At 48.7% G+C, this 20,091-nt stretch overlaps 1 protein-coding gene and 1 long non-coding RNA gene across 6 annotated transcripts in view; one reads left to right on the top strand and one right to left on the bottom strand.

The window, feature by feature from the left end:
- Positions 1–3,294: 3,294 nt before the first annotated feature.
- On the bottom strand, positions 3,295–19,990 carry Sall1 (spalt like transcription factor 1). 4 transcript variants are annotated; one of them, XM_029561256.1, is made up of 4 exons: positions 19,749–19,990; positions 18,038–18,130; positions 5,969–9,381; positions 3,295–4,862 (listed from the first exon to the last, which is right to left on the bottom strand). In XM_029561256.1, the coding sequence occupies exons 2-4, from the start codon at positions 18,111–18,113 to the stop codon at positions 4,422–4,424; spliced, it is 3,930 nt and encodes a 1,309-aa protein (XP_029417116.1). In that variant the 5' UTR covers positions 18,114–18,130; positions 19,749–19,990; the 3' UTR covers positions 3,295–4,421. The 4 variants fall into 4 exon arrangements, with proteins under 4 accessions (XP_029417116.1, XP_029417115.1, XP_029417114.1 ...); XM_029561255.1 differs by lacking the exon at positions 19,749–19,990 and adding an exon at positions 18,606–18,627; XM_029561254.1 differs by lacking the exon at positions 19,749–19,990 and adding an exon at positions 18,400–18,477.
- Positions 18,961–20,091, top strand: part of LOC115069501 — a 156,056-nt gene continuing 154,925 nt past the window's right edge. For both annotated transcript variants that reach the window (XR_003848765.1, XR_003848764.1), the window contains exon 1: positions 18,961–19,069. This is a non-coding gene — a long non-coding RNA (uncharacterized LOC115069501). The remainder of the gene's footprint in view (positions 19,070–20,091) is intronic.

The raw sequence follows: 20,091 nt of genomic DNA, 5'->3' as shown, positions 1-20,091 counted from the left end.
GATCCAACGCCAGGCTCATAAGCAAGCGCCCAGACTCCATCAGTCTCCTTTTACAGTGGACGGAGACCAAACTTTAAAGAACATCCACACAGTGAAAACTAACACAGCTGCCCCAACAAGTGCCTAGGAGGCAAGCCACTGGGGGGGGGGGGGGGGGCGGGATCCGGGGGGGGGGGGGGGGCAGCAGGACTGCTTGGGGGTGTGTGTGAGGGATAGGTCCTTAAGAAAGAAGGCCTCAGGCAATGTTAGTTAAAATTTAACAATTTTTAAAATGTAAATTATCTGGCATACTCAATTGCACCGGGTGGGGGGCAGCTACTAGGGAACAATGGGTTAGGATTAGATAATTTACTCAGTGCTAAAATTCCAGGAAGTTTTTGTTGATGTGGGCCTGCATGCTGTTACTCTTTAGTTCAAATCTAAATCTTTATCTTCCTATCACAGTTGAGAGGACATTTTTCTACTTAGTCATTTTTACAGTTGTAATTTTTACCCCCTTTCATCAAATAGAGCTGGTTAGATTAGCAGCTCTTAGCACTGAGATGAAAATATTGGTAGGGCCCAGTGGGTCTTGTTTTGTTTATTCTAACAGTACAGGCTTTGATCTAAACATATTTCCTGGGGTCTGGACCAGATGACCTAATTCCTGTCTTACCCTTTTCCACATTTCTGTGAATCTCAGATTGCTGCTTTACTGAGGGACCCTTTGAAATTCACTTTACGTTTTCCCCACTTTGTTACCCTCTCTGACATTTGTCCCATTTGGGGTGGAACTCCCAGCAAAGAGTATATGGCTCTATTTTTCTAATAGAACTGCTAAGTTTTAACAGAGTGGGAGTTTTTTCTTTCTTTTAAACTTCTCTTTCTTGGCATTCACAACATGCCAAAAACAGTAAGGAAATAATCTGCCCCTAGAAGCCCATGTTAACTGCAAATTGCTTAGAGCAATTTCTGTTTAAACACTTAAAAAAAAATACATGTATCTATACATACACACATACATACATACATACATACATATAGAGAGAAAAATACATACATACATACATACATATAGAGAGAAAAATATCCCCTCCCCTTCCCTAAAAGCCATTTGAATAAATCTGGCCTGGGAAGCTGGGATGTGAAAACCCAAAGCCCTTAAGTTAGCTTCGGTTTATCTCATTGATCTGCAAGGCCCTTCCTCAATCTCCCTGTCCCCTCCTCACAGACCCCCACAGGAGCCAGCAAGGGTCATATCTTCTTTTCCTCTGTAGGTCCCTGTAGATCACCAACTGCTCTTTCATGGGTGTTTTCCAGAAAGAAGGGAGGCTTCTGTTGGGGGAGGGGCGGAAGCACTGCAGAGAAATTAACGGTGGTGGGGGGCCCTAAATGTATAGGAGGGAAAGTCAGCGACACAAGAGGAAACACAGAAATAAATAAGTTGCTAAAGTTGGTAAACGTTGGGTCACTGGCACCGCTGTACTTTCGGGTATCCTTACAATTCACTTTTTAAAAAAGGTCACCTAAATGAAAATTTTCAGCTAAAAAAATTCGTGAATTTGTTGGCATTCCATTGTGCAATGGTACTTCTTCAGTCCAACCTGGTTCGGGTGATTCCAAACCAGCTGGGAGGCAGGGTGGGGGAGGAGCGGGGGCGAGGAGGTGGTAGAGCCGCGCATGCTGGGAACCCCCCAGCTGCCGGCTAAATAGCAGTTGGGCTTCGGCAGGGCTCAGCCCACCTGGTATCTCTGGGCTGCGGGCGCTTTCTGGGTTTGGAATGGATGAGAGGGGAATGGGCAGGTAGTGATCGATACATCAGAAGATGGTCAATCGATACACGGATAAGCAGGGACGAAAGGTGGGAGGAGGGGCGCAGAGAGACAGCGACTGCGACCTCATCCTGGGGGTGAAGCCCTACCAATCGTTACCTTAGCTAGCCTTCATTCGTGCAGAAAACGCTAGAAGGGAGGTGCGAGGGAAAAAAAGAAAAGCACTCGCCACCGTCGTCCCCCAGTGGAACCGGCCTCGCAGCCCCCGGGGCCCAGCGCTCTTCCGGAGTGGGACCGGGGACAGGGCGCCCCAGGGCGCGAGGGCGTGGCGCCGTTCCTGCCGGTCCCGGCGGGGGCCGCAGTCCGCGATCGCCCCGGGGATCCCCAGACTTAGAGCCGGCCCCGGCCGCAGCCCGAGAGGGGGACGGTCGCCGGGCAGCCCAGCCTCGGTGGCCCGCGCAGCACCAATGCCCGCCTCCCCTCCCGGGACGAAGGTCGCCGGCTGGGGCGGCCGGGACCTGGAGCCTGGGCTCTCCCTCACTGCGTTTCGGGTGCCGAGACGCAGGGCGTCCCCGGACTCCGATTTGGGGGCGACCCCCACCCGCGCGCCGACCAGCCTAGAGTCCGGACGCCCGCCTTCCCCAACCCCGGGCCCCAGCCCTGAGACTGGGTCAGCGCTCCTGGGCCTTCAGGTCTAGGGACAAGTTCTGGCCCACACCGGATGCTAACTTCCGCAGGAGTCAGCAAAGCTTTTCACCCTCACTTGGGCGCAGCCTGGGCTGCTGTGGTTCACCACCTCCCTGAAACAAAGAAAAAAGTTCACCAACCACTGTGCTGACCACTTCCACCCTGTCCACTTGCTCACTCCCAAATTATGCACAGAAATAAAAATACACCACGCCCCCCCGGAATAAAATGCAGAAAGGAAGATTTTGGTGATGAAATGTTTAAGTTGATCCTACAGATCTTGTATAATAGATTTTTTCTTTTAAATATGCATGTGCTTTTAAATGCCTAAAAGACTAATTAAATAAAGAACATGTTGACCTCCTGGGTTGAGGCCCAGTCTCTGAGTCAGATTATATAACTCTGCTGCATGGGGACTTCTCCAGCAATGCGGCTCAGCCGCCTGAGAAAAAAAAACGCCAGAGTCAAGTGAAAGGGAACCAGAACAGTTAAAGCTGAAATCCAAATCCACAGACCCCGCTTGAGGGAACTTACCTGTCAGGACCGCTGCTGCAACCACAACTTATTTCCTTTTTTTTCCTCCTTTGGGAGACAGGTATGGGAGGAGTGAGATCAAAGATACGTCCTCGAGTAAATAACTGATACTTGGGGGACTATCTAGATGTCCAGATTTCAAAATAAAAGAAGGCAGGCCATGAAGGTCCATTTCTGTCAGGTCTTTTACAGTTCCTTGTTTAGAAGATGCTTGCTCAAATACACAATTTACAGCTACCTGGAGAAATGTTCAAATGCATTTGGGGGGTCTGCTAAATAGAAATGCACTCTAAAAACACAGACACAGTATGTTGTTTATCTGTTGCAAAAAAATGTATTTGATTATTTGAGTAAAATTACAGTATCTCTGTTGTTAGTAAGTATTAAATGTTAAAGAAATTGGACCCCTCCCTTTCCTTTCAACTTTCCAAGAAAGTGCATGTAACAGTCAAACATTTTTTTTCTTCCATACCTAATACAAAATAAACCAACACTATACCTGCTCTCTGGATCAAGAAGCATCTGCTCTTGCTAGGAACATATATACATTTTAATGAAAGTGATATTTCTTACTGTATATACAAGAACACCTACATTTTCCCCACTGAAGGTTGTTCAACAGACTATACTTAGCAGCACTGTGAAATCCCAGCACACACCTCTATTGTGAATATACCCTACATGGCAAAACACTACATCTCAGGTTCAACTACCAAAACAGCACTTGTGTTTTGTTTTTTTTCTCTAAAGAATTCTTCGTGCTTATTACTGTACAGAAACTTATTAACATTAAAGATGACTCAAGTAAAAAGCACAATACAAATAGCAGTTCAAAACGGAAATGGTTAAACCTAGAAAACAAAGAGGTCGAAGTTCAGAATCAAAATGAAAACAAAAACAAAACAAACAAACAGGAAAACCCCAAACCTTTCAAAGAACCACACTATTCAGACTTAATAGTCCTTTCCTTAAATCTGTTTGGAAAGATTAGACAATGTGTTTGCTGATAAAATTTTCCAGCAGGATCAAAGTGTACATTTATATACAGACTTTATTAGAGATCTAATGCATCACGGAGGCATTGCATCAACACCAGATTCATATTAAACTGGATACAGAAAATAAGTTAATGCCAGATTAAGACTGCCTAGCAGGGCAACTTGCAATTGCCATAAATGTTACAGCAAGCTTACAGCACTCTAGCCCATTAGTATTTAGTCCGAAATACAGAAGACCAAAGTTAATGCTTGCATTCTGTTTGCAAAGCGAGGTTATATCACTAATAAATAAGCTTTCTTAGAACTCTAAAGGTTGAACAACGTACAAAAGAATGCTTTCATAATGTTGTAGTTCATAGACCTAGGGGACCAGAAGGTAAAGGGATGGGGCAGGAGGCAACCACGGGTGACATTCTGAGTGGGAACACGCTGTCTCTGGTGTGTTGTTGCTTTAGTTTGTGATGATCTCTTTGCTATCCTCCACGAAGCGGGTGAAGCGGAAGTTGGTTCCGTTCTCGCTGCTTGCCATTTTCTCCAGGCCAGCCAGAGGAGCACTGGGTTCCGAGTTCTGGAGCTTTTCCATGTTTCCAGTCAGCCCGCTGATAGGTGAGCTACTCCCACTGCCCAGGCTTCCAGGAATTGGAGGGATGCCACCATTCTGAATGACAGAGATCTCGTTGGCTTTCATGGCCAGCCCGTTGGACAGTGCTGCTGTGTACTGATTCCAGAAACTGGAAGGATCCCCGCTTCCTGACCTCGCTGCCAGATCCTTCTGGAACATTTCTGGGAACTTGACGGGATTGCCTCCTAGAAATGTCATGGGGCCATCCACAGAGAGCCGCCGGCCTCGGCGTGCAGGGGTGCTATTCCACATGTGAGTGCCCATGTGGACCTGTGATGTGGGGTGGGGAGAGAGAGGAGGAAAAAAAAAAGAGAGAGCCAGAAGCTTAATAGCTGAATCTGTCTCAACTCATATCCCAACACTCGACAAAGCAAGTGGCCTAAATGTCTACTCTTATTATGTGACAGACAGGAGAAAAGATACCAGGAACTATCCACTCCCATGGACTAGTAATAACGTGTTTGCTCTCTGCAGCCCTGGGCCGGCTCTCCTCTTCCCAGGCAAAGATGCCTTACTTACTCTTTTTTTATTACCCGTATTTAGCTTATAATGGCCTGAAGCGAGCCAGGCAGTAGCAGATAGCTCCTTTCAGGGTTAGAATTGTTATGTCCACTCTCATTGCGATGGTAAGTATTGTATCTGACACCCTTTACCCTGTAAATGTCCTTTTCAGATGGAAGAAAGTACCCCTCACTGATTGCCCAATGGAGGGCTCTCGTGGGGAAGAGAAAAGCCAGAAGGTAATTATTCATCTCACATTACTGGCAGCAATCTCCCAAGGAATACTCTGTCAACAGAAAAATGCCCACAGTGAGTGCTCAACTGTTGCTCTAGAACATAAGCATATTTATTCTTTCCAACACATATCAGTAGGAAAAGTTGTATAATCAATTATCATAATACCCATTAGCAGAGGAGTGATGTTATTGTTTCTAGAAAAACCAACCATGGTAGATTGCAGTTATGAAAAATTGCTGCATATGCTGAAGAGAACTGTAATTATTAAGTGATACGGGCAGCGCGCAGGCCCCATGGAGCTCCTTAATCAATACTCATGGCAACGCCAGGCTGTCTGATTTGGTAGGTAAAGCAATTCATTTGGTGCACTTAGCGAGACAACAGAGAGGCTGCTACTTCGCTTAGGTACCAAATCATTCAAGGTGTGGTGACATGCAGCAAGCTACAGGCTGCCCTCACCCCTGTCACGATCCTGACCTCACAGGCTCCTTCATTTCTCCCTACTGCCTGCAGTAGGTCCCCTTTCCAGAGTCTTCTCCCTGACTATCCACAGCTTAGGGCTCCAGGAGCATGCACTCCCATCAATCAAGGGCATGAGAAAGGGCTGATGGGTGGTGGGATGCAGCAAGAGCAGGTACCTTTAGATTGCCTTTTGTTGTGAATGCTCTTCCACAGATAGTGCAAGCAAAAGGTTTCTCTCCAGTGTGAGTTCTCTCATGGATCTGTAGGGCACTCGATGAGGAGAAGGTTTTGCCACATGTGTTGCAATAGTGCTGCTTGGGAGTTCTCCGGGGCAGTGCTGGCAGCAGAACTGGGGATGTGGCAGAGGATGACAGAGGCCCCGAAGGGACATGACTAGTGGGGGCATCCTTACTGTCCTGAGGAGAAACGTGCACAAAGCCGTTGACCTCTGTCTTGATGAGAGATGACAACGAGTTGGCGGGAATCACCGCAGAGTTCTGATTGGGGCCGAGGCTGGAACTGGGCTCAAAGAGCTGTGATGGGAGATCTCGCATCTGATGTGTCAACATGTGCTGCTTCAAATTACCCTTTGTGGAAAAGCCACGATTGCAAACTGTGCAAATGAATGGTCTCTCTTTGGTATGACTTCTGTAGTGAATGTCCAAGGCACTCTGACAAGCAAAGGTTTTGCCACAAATGTCGCAAGCAGTGTTTTTAAATTTACCCCGGTCTCTGAAAGGGAAGAGGATTCCCAAAGAATCTTCTTTGATGATTTTCTCTGCATGACTAGAGGTCAAGTCCAAAGCGCCCCCATTCACCGGGGTGGGAGACAGACCATTGGCAAAGTCGCCGGGTGCTGCTCTCTGTGGCTTCTCTTCCACGCTGGGTGACTTGTGGAACTCCTGGGTGCTGTTGGATGGGGACAGAGCCTGCATGGAAGAGGCAGACTCTGAGACGGCTGGGCTGCCGGCACTCTGACTCTCCATATCACCACCGACTGAGGACGAGTCATTGGTTAGCACGTCCCCTTCCACAGACCCATTCTCCACTGACTTCAGGCTGGCCTGCAGCTGTTCTGCCAGGCCGGCATTGATCATCTTCATCTGGTTTTCCAAAGCAGCGATGCTGGACATCTCGAGGGGCAGAGGCGAAGAAGACAGGCTGTCTTGGGAAGCGTCAGCGGACTTGGGCGTATCAGGGATGCTGCCCTCAGGACAGTCTTCCATGTTCTCGTCGGAGAAGTTGTCTAAGTCATCAAAATTTTTCTCATCAAAGGAGCCTGTGTCAGACTCCATGGACTCGGGGTAGCTGTCAGGGACCGGGGTATTGGGAATCTGGCCTCCCATGTGCATACGAATGTGCTGCTGAAGGACCACTGCATTTGTGAACTTCTTCTGGCAGATGGGGCAGGAATGCTGGACTCTGAGGGGGGGCATAGCTCGGTGGACACTGTAGTGGGTCTTAAGGTTCCCTTTCGTGGTAAAAGCCCGGCCACAGATCTTACACTTGAAGGGCCTCTCTCCAGTGTGCGTCCGGTAGTGCATTTTCAAGGCGCTCTGACAGCTGAGAACCCGGTGGCAGATGATACACTCATTGGGGTCAGTGGCCTTCTTGTCAATGTTTTCTACCAGCTGCTGCAGCTTGGACGTCTCTGAGGCCTGAGCTGAGTCTAAGAGGCCCCCAAAAGGAAACTTGGCCTTAAATTGCTCAGACATGAGTGGCAATAAAGGGTTGGTGAAGGTGGCCCCTCCTGGGCCACAGTCAGCCACTGGAGAGTTCAGGGTGCTGTTGCTTGCTGTTGGGACTGAGCTGGAGGCCACACCACTCTCTTCACTTTTGCCACTGAAGGGAGGCAGGGCAGACCCTTCAGCCTCTTCTAGGAGCCCACCTGGATTTCTTGTGGCCAAATCAGGGGCCCCAGAGTCACTTTTGACTGAGCCTGGGGGGCTGACAGCAGAATGGCTAATAGGGATGGGGGCTGGCTCTTCCGTCTTGATGAAGGGTGTGAGGCTGGGGAGGGTCGGGGGCAATGGCAGGCCGACAGAAGTGGTTAGAGTGGGCAGGACCGGCTTGGTGTCTAGCCAGCTAGTGACTGGCTTTTCTGGGGGAATGGACATGCCGTAGGGGATGCCGGTACTGGTGGGGATGTTGTCCAAATGCTCAGGCACGGGATAGGGGTTCATCTGGATGTGGGGGTACTTCTCTTTGTGGCGCTGGAAGTGGACTTTCAGGTTCCCCTTGGTGGAGAACCTGTTCCCGCAGATGTTGCACTTGAATGGCCTCTCTCCCGTGTGAGAACGCAAGTGTATCTGCAAGGCACTGTCGCTCCCAAAGACCTTCGCGCAGAACCTGCACTTGTGTTTGAAGAATGCCTCATCTGAAGTACTTTTTGATTCAAAGGCAGTGACATTTGGTGGCTTGCTTTTTCTTTGCTGGGCCAAGGCAGACAGGGAGTTTAAATCCTCTGCAGTTGTTCCAAGGTTGGGCAAAGGGCTGGGGAAAACCGCATTAGCAGGGGTCGGCTGAGGTAGAAGTGGATTAGATGCAGGACTTAATAAACTGCTTATTGCAAATGCTGGTGAGGATGACGCTGAGACTGCTGGGGAGCTGACGTGGGAGGCACCAGCACTCGAAGCCACTTTTTCTGAGGATGGGGTGGGAACGGCCGCCACTATGCTCATGTTGGGTGAAGTGCCGCTGCTGGGCGGGACGATGGTGCTGCCAGAGCTGCTCTGAGGTAGCTGGACTGCGGGGAGCTGTTTCACACCACTAATGCTGGCAGATTGGCTAGCAAGGCTCTGTGCTAATCCAGCTGCCGCCGCCAGCTGCTGAGATAAATGGGAACTTAGCGTGGACAAGGGGTTGGCAGATGTTCGTAAAGTACCTTGAGAAGGACTAGAAGATGTTGGCAGGTCTGTGTTCTGAGAAGCCAACAGCAGTATTTGGTGACGAATCTGTTCAATGAGCTGCAGCTGGTGGATCTGCTGCTGCTGGAGGGCTAGGAGCTGTTCCATGAGGGCTGGGATGGCCAGCTTGCCTCCGGAGGCTGCCCCACACCTCGCCTCCTGGGAGAACTGGGCCACTGCTACCTTGGTACTCTGAAGGTTCTCGATGATGACGTTGCTGTTGATCACCGAGAAGTTGCCCAGTGCCGTCAGGTCCCCGAGTTGAGGTAGAGAGGTTGTGATCGCTGAGGTACCCGTCGAGGAGCCGCCGTGGCAGCTTGGGGTGGTGATGTTGGTGGCGCCACTCAACGTAGTGCTGCCACTGCTGGTGGCAACTGGGGCCTCCACCTCCATGGACTCTTCCTGGTCAGGTCCCTTGTGTTCTGAAAGGTCGCTGCAGTCTTCTTGATCTGTTTTGTTCACCACGTCTTTCATTTGTTCATCGGGATTCCTGGGAGGAGGACTGGGAGAGAAGGTTTTGGGTGGGGAAGCTGGATTTTCATTGACGATCAAAACTAATTGATTTTTAGTGCAGCTTTTCTTATGAAGTAGAAGATCTGATAGTTCAAAGAACTCGGCGCAGCACCGGCCACAGACGTGGGCATCCTTAGTGGGGCGACTCGGTTGACCCTTCTCTGCGCCTCCTACAAACATCAAAAGGTGCAGGGTTAAAACTGAAGCCAGGACACACTGTCAGCAATGATTTGACAAAGAGAGAAAGGTTAATAAGTGTTTTCTATCTGCAAAACTCCAAACAGCCTGAGTGCCAGGCAGTGTCACCTGGGATGTTGAAGAATTCCTGTCTAGCTGGCATCTCGCATAGTCACGGCCTTCAGATAACTCATCAAAATATAAAATAGCACGAAGGGAGATGTTGGTACATAATGAAATTCCATAGCAAAATATCGATTTCCAATATTTTATACAGCAGATTGTCTACTCGCTGGGAGAGGGTCCCACAAGCAGGCTGAGGACTTATTAGGCTCTCCAGTTTCTGTCAACCTTATTCATTTTCAACTGATTCAAAGATATCTGTGACAGTTTGTTCTGTCACTAAACTAATTTGTAGTCATTCAGCTTCCAATCAGTTGTTGACAAGGGGGGAAAATGCATATCACCCAGCTGGGGACTGCCAACTTGAGAGTCACCTCAGAGCCCCACCTCCAACCTCAGCTCAGCCACAGCAGTGACAAACACACTTCAGTAGCATCAGTAACAGAGCTTCCAGAGCACCTCTCCACTGCCTATGAAAGGGAGAGAGACACAAAGTGCAGAGACTACCAGGAGCCTGTTCCCATACAGGCTTGCCTGGCACCTACCCACCACCCGACGCGGGTTTATTTTTTTTGAATTCAAGAATGCACCCCTGGCCACCACTCTGCTGATCAAGGAACATATGCCACGGTGCTTTAGGAGGCAACAGCAAGCCTCTGAATGTGTCCTCAAAACGTGGTCTTTCTAGCTATAAAAACTGGCATGAGATCTACGTTCTGCCCAAATACCGAATGTAGGAAGTTGTACTGTGACTGTGAGGTGCCCCCTCCAGAGAGAATGGTGCTTGCAGGGGAGTTTGGTGGTTCTTGTCTGAATGCCTTTAAAATAACAGTTTGCTCTTCACTCTTATCAACTGTTTAACAGACTGTCCTGAACCTTTTTCTAAAATTTTATTTCATAAAAACCCCTTTATTTCATGTTTGTTTCCACTGGTTGCTCAGATATCTTCTCCCTAAGATCCCTTTGTAAATTAAACATAAAAAAATCTCCAACTCCAAGCTAGCATCCTATTCAAAGACAGGATGGCGTCCCCGTGTTTGCCCAGCATGGGGAACACCAACTTCTGTCGTACAAATGGTGTGTGGTCATCTCCGAAGGCTGAGGGGAAAAAAAAAAAACAAAACAAAAAAACTGTTTAATTCAAGGATTACCTCCCTGCATGCTTTCTACAAGAGCTGAATCAGATAATAGGTAGTTTCCATGACTTCCAAATTGAATCTCCTAGAAAACTTTTAGGGGGAAAAAAAAAGTACTTGCAGATATGAATACATGCAAAATCAAAATGATGCTTTTTTTCCCCAGTTAACCCAGAGCCCACTAAAAACAGTCAGGTTGCCTTTTTGGATTAAGCATCTAAAAGAGCCTGAAGAGGTTTGCATTTCAGAAAATATAATTAGCACCTAAATAGTCATTTGTGAAAATTCCTTAACTCTATCTGCCTTGAGTGATGGGGAAGTTGATTAGGACCTCTGGTAAGGTAAGGAAACGTATACACACGTTCCTTCCTCACTCGAGCGCTATTTCAGTAGCTAAGTTATACTGAATAAGCCAGCTTTCCTAATCCCCATCTTTAAATTTCCACAAGGTTATAGTGCAAAACGCATCAACAACACCAAACAAATCACAGTTGTGGCAGAAAATACCAATCATGATCCAGTTTTAATTTAATGTTTAATCATCCTAATTGGCACCAGATTCCCATGCACATTTAAGGTGTTGTTTTAAGCACTTTCTGTCTCTCCTCCTGCCTTAAAATAATATAAACAAAATATTAAATGAAATTTGCTAAAGTTACATCGCTTAACTTGGGACAAAAATAATGTGACAAAAATTCTGTTTAAAGCTTCTTATTTTGACAACCAATTTTAAATGATGCATCCATTTCAGAGGCTTATTTTAAACTAGGAAATGCAATTCCTAATATATTCAACAGAAATGTTATTTCTTTCTCTTTGCACATTTCCATATGTAATGGTTATGTTTCCATCTACTTTTACAGCCAATTATGAAGGAACAAAAGCTATTCTGTTTGTTCACACATTTTCAACAAAATGCATTAAAACTATTATGTCAGCATGTTCTATTAGGCTCTGCATTCAGTGGAAAATACTTTTCAACCAGCTCACATTTATCAAAACATAAAGCCACTTTAAAACACAGTTTTGCTTGGTCAGCTGGGCTTAGACAAATAATGACAGATTCAGAACTAAATAACTAGCAGGGGAAATCAGAAAACTGACTTCATCAATTGTACACATTACAATGTAGTTGCTTCAAATATTTAGCACATCTGTGCTCACGATTAAAGGGCATTTTAATTCTTTATAACTTGCAAACATCTGATATTCTTATAATATATAGAAAAAAATAAAAGGAAGGTTACTTTGGAGGGTTTAACTGATTATTACTCTCCTCCAGTCAGACTCTGAACTTGTGCTGCTTCAAGACACTCTAGAGGATTTTCAAGTTTTTCAACCTGAACATTTTTATATTTAGGACTGTGCTAACTGGATGGAAAATATAGATGCTCAAAAATAAATGCCTGCTTGCTTCTAAGAGAGACTGTGTTAAAAAGTTGACTATACTGTAGCTTAGATTTTCACAATTTAAGAAGCTGACATTTGATCCCACTGTAGAGGCAACTAATTTAATTTCCTAATGTTTATGATCACTTCAACCCCCCGCCCCCAAATCCGGGTATCATTTTTGATTAACATCAGAGGCAGGTGTCACTGCACTGTAATAATGCCTAACTTTAAACCTATCTGCATTGTAAAGAGGACTCCAATGAAATAACTTAAAAGGAAAGAGAGCAGGCCACAAAGATGAGCAGGAGCAGGAATCTTTAACTACAAAAAGGAATACTTTTAAGTTGCAATAGGATCTCTCTGTCTCTCTCTGTCTGTCTGTCTGTCTCTCTCTCTCTCTCTCTCACACACACACGTATGAACATGATGTGTTCTAATTCAGTTTTCTGATCCTACTCTATCTTATTATCTCTCTCAATAATCTGTTACAGAGGGTTGCAACTGGTGACCTCATTTTATGCCTTGGACTGTGGTGAAAATAACATTCTAGGCCTTTTCTTCTTTAAATAAATTTTGCATTCAATTTAATTTAAAAATTCTAGTCAAATAGGTACATTTAAGAAGTAGAGTTTTTCTAAGTATGTACATAGAAAAAGATACTTAGTATTTCTGGTTCTTTTCTGGAGGAAGAAAATGGTGTTATTTTATTGCCAAATTTGTACTAAAATTTCAGATGTCTTAGTTCTTGATATACTATTTAGGTACCTGATGCCCAATTCAAATAGGTTTTTATCCTCTGAACCAAACATTGCAAAATGGAAAGCAGAACACTGAAGTGTTGCAGCATATCTGTCTACGGAAAAAATAAAAATAAAACTTATGTCTCCTGCAGAAAGGTTCAGCTGAAAAGCGAAAAGGAAAAACAAAATCAGCTAAACCCGAAAAAACAAAAAGAGAAAAAACCCTAGGAACCAGCTACCAGGCTCTACCAGATTTAGTCTTCTTTTCTGGAGTCCCTTAGAAAGACACTTCACCACACTTCCCCATTACCTCAAGACTACATTAGCATTTCTTAACACAACCTCCCACCATCCTGGAGCTGGGGGCCCTAATTTTTAACAGGCTGTTCCTTGACACAGACCTATTTGGAAAGACTGTCACAAACATATTTGACTGTGTGATCCTTTATCTCTTTTAAAAAAAGCTGAAACTGAATGTCCAACTTAAGATTCCAAAGAGACTGTAAACACTACGTTTGCTCTGTATATTTTCTGAACATTTAAAGTTTCCTTCATGCAATATGCAACCAAATGACAAACTGACTGGCCCCCTTCAAGTTTACTCAGTACTGGCCAGGACTGTATGTTCTCGAGTGGAAGGATACAAGAGAACCCTCTGAAAAATTAACCATAAGGACAAGACACTCCATTTAAAACACTGATCACAGCCCACCTCTGGCTCACAATAAATGAAAGGGGAAAATGTCTTCCCGTGGATGACTCAAACTGAACACTAGATGGGGTTCCAGTTGCAAGGGTTTGTTCAAAAACTTCTTTGTGGCTTTCCTATTCCAGTGACGCGTAAAAGAGAGACTCCTTAAGGCGAGAGCTAAACGCTGACTACACAAACATTGGCAAAGTCACAAGAAACTAAATCCCTGTTGTTTGAGGGTGAAGCTGAGCTATGGGAACTACCTGTCAATCTTCCCCTTTGGGGGTCTGGCATCTGGGGGTGGCAGGCGAATAAGGTTAGGAAAAGAAGCCAAGCTGATAAGGGGAAACTAAAATAAACTACTAACTTCCTGCTAAGTGACTAGCGAGACTCAATTTGGGGGTCACTGAGAAGACACTGAAGGACATATTATGATCTGGACCTTGTCACCTTTGCATAGGGGGAGGCTAGCAAAGGTTAAAACAGCTCTACACGTACAGGTTTTCTAAAAGCCTGGAACACAATCTTTTTTTCTTCTGGGGGGAGGGGTGTCAGCTCTTAGGTTAATATATTCTCTCTTTCTCTCTCCCTTTCTCTCTCTCAGTCCTCTAAGAACATTTTGGAACACAAGGCTACCTCTCTGAATCAGGAACTCTCTGTTAGAAAAATTGTGTTTAGGTTGTTGAAGAAATATGTTCTAGTATACACTGAGCCTGTACCCTGCCTATATCTCCCTAGATTCCAGCAAGATCTCTACCAGAATTCTGCAGCATATTGGGAAGGACAACTCGAGGCCTCCAGATGTAGAGCAAAAAGAAACATCTCTCCAAAAAATACCCTATAATTTCATACTTGTGCCTATGAGCCACTGACTGTAGAGACTGGATATAAAATATACCATCAAACATGCAGCACCAAAAAGCCACTTTCAATTCACATGCCTTGTCTCATGCCCAAGCAGGCTTGGTGTTAATATTTTAGGAAGTGTCTGGAGCCTGAAACAAATCTCAAAAAACAAATCAAAACAAAAAAGTAGTTCACGTTTTCTCATCCAGAATCTTCCATTATGGCAAACTTAAAATAGGCCTGATTAAACATGAATTCTTTCCAACTGCCTTATCTTGCAGGTGTCAGTTTTTTTTAAAAAAGCAATTCATTATAGTTCTCTCTAACCTTTTGGGTCCAGAAATCAATGTGTGGCCATTAAGCTGCTCACTATGAGCAAATTACTTTGGTAAATAATAGAATTTCATTATTAATATAAGAGGGATTTTTATGATACTTCATAAGAGAGTCAATGTTTTTTTTTTTATCTGCAACTCCTGATGTTTTTATTCTCTTCCAAGATTATCTTTTCCTTAAAAGAGGTGAGCAACAAAATACCTAAATGAATAGAGGCAGAATGGGCCCTCCATGTAGCTCCAAGAATCTTAAAACCATCACCAAAGGGGGAGGGAGCAACACACACACACACACACACCAGCAATCCAAATCCTTAAGAAAGAAACTACATATAAAATCATTAGATTCACACATTCGCTTTCCTGAGAATTATCTATCTTGATAAATTTTCTTTCCAATGGCAGCTATCTTTTCACAAGTAAATTGAGACTTGTTGAATATCTTTTAAGAGACAAGTCCTATTTAACATCATTCTGGTTTCATAACAAACAGAAAAAAACAAAACAAAACATTAGGTTCAGAGTGTTTCAGGTAACATGGGTGTTCTAAGCAGAACAAAATAATTAATGTTCTAAGATCAATCAAATAATTTCTTGTAACTTGTTTCCACGGCTGCTTGGCATGGCATGGTTTTCTTTGTAAGTGCACTGTGCTCACACTCACTCATATTCATGCTCACACTCACTCATATTCATCCAATGGATACCTAACAGGTCAGTGGCTGCTTCAGGGCCACTGGGCCTCCATCTGCAAACTTTTCTAGGTCTTGTTCTGGGTAAAGGCCCTACAGTTTGAGGGACTAGTGTGGGAGAAAAGGATATACCCGCTTGCTCTGGTAATATTTGATATTTCATTTGTCACATTTTAAGAGCATCTCAAGATAGAAGAATGAGGAAGATTGGTGTGTGAAGATGGGATTGCCTTCTAATATAACCAAATCAAACCACAAAGCCTCAGCTCCTTAAGCGCATGTTCTAGATGCAGAATCTTATAGATGGGAGATTATGTTCAGCTGAGAGAAGGTGACTTCTTAAAGGGAACCTTGAGCTATGTCATGAACTTGCATTTCTATTTATCTCACAACTCTCCCGGATTAAAAGAACCCGGCTTGGGGAGTCCCCTGTACCTCAGGTGGTGGAGAGGGTTACTTATGTACTAATATTATTACAACACACTAAATCCTGTAACCCTGTTACAAAATCTACCCTCCAGGCAACTTCTCCCCAACTTATTGTTCAACCATGTAAAAAAGTCATAACCTAAAACTATTACTACTGAAGAAAAGGAGGGAGTGGGTAAGGTGAGGAACAGGCCTGGGAGGGTGTTTCCTAGGGTGCTCAGAATACATCCCTGTTTTGTAGACAATGAACTAGCTTTCATGAAAAAGAAAAAAGCAAAAGAATGAAATGAAGAGAAAACAGAAAGGAAACTTGATTCAGTTCCTTAATTAACTTACCTCAAAGCTCAAATAAACTAAAAAATTGTACTAATAAATAATAATAGTAAGACGTAGTGAACTCCTTTTATGCTATGGCTTTACGAGTCTCCTTAACTATTAAAAATTCCAGCTCCAGAGTCGAAAAGCGAAGAACTAGCAAACATCATTTCTTCCGAAGCCCGAGGTATTTTTTTTTTCTCTTTAAAAAAAAAAAAATTGGGGTGGAAATATAAACAACCAGAAAAATTTACAAAACAAAAATGTCTCTTCTCACTAGTTCAGTTTTTTGCATGTAAATTGTTAAAACTGTATTCCAGAGCCAAAGGTCTCACCAGAAACTTTAGGAAAAAACTGGTGTGGGGGTGCCAAGAAATCTAAGAAACTAGCTGAGAAACCCCACAAAAATACTCGGAGTGGTTGCCGTGGCCTTGTGTAATTTCGTCTGGGTTTACCTCCGAACCTGTTCCTTTGGGGCGGGAAGCAGGGTTTGTTTCAAGGGATCTTTCTGGCGCAAGAGAAGCAGACAGCAAAGGCTTCAGGCTTGGGAAGGTGCTAAGAGGCGGCTAACAACGCAAGCAGTGGCCTTAATGGGTCTCAAGTCGCCCGAAAAAGGTTCAGCTAGCGCACGCCAGGACTGCCCTACTCCGCGCTGGGGTCCTGCGCGTCCCTGCGGCCTCTGGGGATCGAGTCCCCGACGTGAGCTCGGGCGGCGGGAGGGCGCAGCGGCCAAAGGTGCAGATCTCCGGCCACGCTTTGGAGCTCTGCTGAGGTGCAGCTCCTTCCACACCCCACAACGCCTAGGGGACCTGGGACTCCCGAGAGGCCGCTGAGCCCGGACCGTTCCGGGTCTGCGTGCAGCCGAGGGGCAGACGCAGCGCGGGGTGACCCGGGGACCGAGCGGAGCCGACGCCGCAGCATCGCCCCGGGCGCAGGCCTGGGCGCTCGGAGGCCGCGGCACCGAAGGTCGGGTCAAGCAGGGGCGGAGGAGTTGCTCCCTCCATACCCCCAAGTCCCTGCCCGGATCTCTCCTACGCTGCGCCACGGTGCCCGCACACAAACTTTTCCGGGACTTGTCCATTCCTCCGGGACCCAGCTGCGGTCGCCTGCACCGGAGAACCGACTGCCTGCTTCGGGGGAGTCTCCTCCGGCGGGCTAACCCCCAGACCTGAAAACCACCCCAGGTCGCTTTCCCGGACCAGCCAGGAAGGATGGGACGCCACAATTCGCGGAGGGCACAAACCCAAGCCCGAATTGGGGGTGGGGTGGGGTAAGGGTGCAATGCTGGGAGAAAAGATGCGGGGAAAACTTGGGGAGCCAGAGCGCGAAACCTCTCTGTCCCTAGGCACGGTCTCCGAGGAACGCGGCGCAAACTCGGCCCGCGACCCCAGGGAGTTGCACCCGACCCAGTTCCCGGCTTCTCACAGCGCTGAACCCCCAAAGACGCCCCACTTGGCCGGCTGGCCGAGCAGGACTGGGAGCGTGGGGAGGGGGCGCAGCGAGCTTCCCACGCGCTCGGCGAGCAGCCACCCCCTCCGAGTAAACTTCTTTCCGGCTGGTAGCGGGGCTGAGCGGCGAGGCCCGGGGTTCCCAGTGCGGCGAGTGGGGAGTGAGGGGCCCCGCGTGGACAGCCACGGCCGGCCTGTCCCCGCAGATCCCCGGAACACCGCGGGCGGAAAAGCGTGGCCGACGGGCCGAGCCTCCGCCGGGCGAGGACGCTCAACTCCGGAAAGGTCCTGCCGGGACCGGCCGGCTCTCTCGGGGCAGGGAAAGCGTGGCCCGGCCAATGGAAATCGAGAAAGAATGAAATAAAACAAGCCACGCCGAGGGCAGCAAGCGACGCGGCGGCGGGGCGGTGGGCGCGGGACCCCCGCGTGTGCGTGGGTCCGAGTGTGCGCGTGAGTGCGTGTGTCTGTGTGTCCGCGGCGCGGCGCGGCCCGGAACACTCACCATCTCGCCGGGGGAGCGAGGCCACTTCGGGGTCGGATTGGAAATGTTGAGGCTTCGCTTGCTTCCTCCGCGACATGCTGGCTCAAACATCAGCTGGGGCAGAATAAAAAATTACTAAAAAAAAATCTTCTCAAAATTACGGAAATCGAGCGGCGGCGGCGGTCCCCCCTCCCGCCGGCCCGCCCGCCCCCTCCCCGGCTCCCCGGCCCCGGGCGCAGCGCGCATGTGTCCTGCTATAATTATGATTATCAATAATGCATTGCGATTAATCATAGAGGGGCTCTTTGAAAGGCGATTGGCACCGGGCCAGCGCTATTCAAACCCGCTCGCCTTAATCAATTAGTTCGTGATTTGCTGCAGACCCCTGTCTCTCCGCGCGCTGGCCCAATAAGCCGGCCGCGGGGCTGGCTCTGCGCGCCGCGCCGCCCGGCACTGGGTTAACCCTCTTGGCGACCGCCCGGGACTCCGCGGCCGCCGGGGGCTTGCGTCCTCGCCACTGAGCGCCCAGCGCCCCGGCCGGCGCCCCCCGCTCCTCCCCTCCCCTCCCCCCATCCCGGGCTGGGCCGACCCGAATTAGCATGCCCTCCCCGGAGCCGGGCGCCGCGGGCCGGTGGGGGTGGGGACCGGAGCTCCGGGCGCGCGAACTTCCCAACTCCCGCGTTGAGCCGACCGGGCCGCGGGGGGAGGGCATCCAGTGGCGGGCTGGCGGGGGCGGGGGCGTGTGAATGGATGGGGTCCAGTGGTGAAATAGGGGGGTAGGCGTCCTGTGGTGGGATTTCGCGGGGAGGGCGTCCCGTTTTGAGTGTTCCTGCATTTCTTTACGAGCTACCAGAAAGCAGCCCACCCCCACCCTCATTAAAAAAAAAAAAAAAATAAGCGAGTGGGGAAGGGCCAGCCCCACGCCGGTCCGCCTCCCGCCCGCGGCCGGGCCTCCCTCTCTCCCACCCGCCGCCCGGCTCGGCGTTCCCTCGGCTGGAGTTCTCCATCCCCAGGATCCCGGGCTCGCGGGGGCGCGAAGAGGACCCAGGAAAGGTTTGGGAAGGTGCTGGGTCTGGGGCCTGGGGGGGGGGGCAGTGTTCTCACCACCCCCCACCCTCCCCCTCCCCGCGGGCTGCGATGTTCCAGCCCGTCGCTGGCTCCCAGGCTCCCTTTCTCTACCTCGGACATTCCCAGGACAATTAGGGCTGAAGTTTTCGGGAGAAGCGCCCCGAGCCCGTGGGATAAGGGGCGGCTCGGCTCCGCCCAGGACCCCTCCCGAACCTCCCCCCAGCTGCCCCGGTTGGCTGCAGGGCGCGTCACTCTGCGGGGAGGTGGCGGCAGCGGTGGCGCCGCTGAGCCCCGGGCGGGTGGAGAGCCTGGACCCGCATGGGCTCCGAGTCCTGCTCCGGCGGGAGGGAGGGAGGAAGGGAGGGGCGCGGCTAAGGCAGTTCTGGGGCAGCCCCGGGCCTGGGAGCTGCAGCCGGAGCCCGACCCTGACCCCCAGCGCCCTGGACCCCCGGGATCCTTGCCCTGGACCGGGAGTGAGCGAGCGGGGTGGGGGTTCCCGGCCGCTGCTCCCTGGCTGCGCTGCAGCTCGCCTTCACTTTTCCGGCACTTGCCACGCGCGGCGCCCAAAACTTTTAGCTGGAAGGCCGCCTCCCTTGCCCGAGCCCTGGAACTGGGAGCCGGGACCCCACTACACTCCCTCTGCCGGGCGCCTAAGCCCGCGAACCTGAGGCTCGGTCCTCGGCTCAGCCTAGATCTTCCCCTGGCGCCTCGGGGTCTTCTCTCGCCGAGGTTCTCGTAGTCCTGCTCCCGAACGACTAAACTCTAAACTTCGACTGAGTGCTGGGGGTAGTGGGGGAGGGTGTGCAGACACACAATCCTTGCCCTATCTCTCGATCGGGAAAGGAGAGGGCTCATAAGGACGCCCCAATTCCGAAGCGCCTTCGAGTCTGGATAGTGCACAGTCGGTTCGCTGGAAGTGGGCACCAGCCTCCCGGGCAGAGCCTCAGAACTCCGAACCCACGCCGCGCTCCCGAAATGATCTTTTTTTTTTTTCCCCTTACACAATA

Source organism: Nannospalax galili, unplaced genomic scaffold (assembly GCF_000622305.1).
Source record: "Nannospalax galili isolate Female #2095 unplaced genomic scaffold, S.galili_v1.0 scaffold1093, whole genome shotgun sequence".
NCBI classification, from domain to species: domain Eukaryota; kingdom Metazoa; phylum Chordata; class Mammalia; order Rodentia; family Spalacidae; genus Nannospalax; species Nannospalax galili.
The sequence above is the reverse complement of the archived record's forward strand: the minus strand, read 5'-3'. Positions and strand labels throughout refer to the sequence as shown.

Excerpts from the sequence above, each read along its gene's own strand:
- Sall1 (XM_029561256.1), bottom strand. The coding sequence starts at position 18,113 with ATGTCGCGGAGGAAGCAAGCGAAGCCTCAACATTTCCAATCCGACCCC. Across the intron at positions 9,382-18,037 it reads CTCGCTCCCCCGGCGAGATG|GAGGCGCAGAGAAGGGTCAA; the intron begins GTGAGTGTTCCG and ends TGATGTTTGTAG. Across the intron at positions 4,863-5,968 it reads CAACAAAAGGCAATCTAAAG|GTCCACATGGGCACTCACAT; the intron begins GTACCTGCTCTT and ends CCCACATCACAG.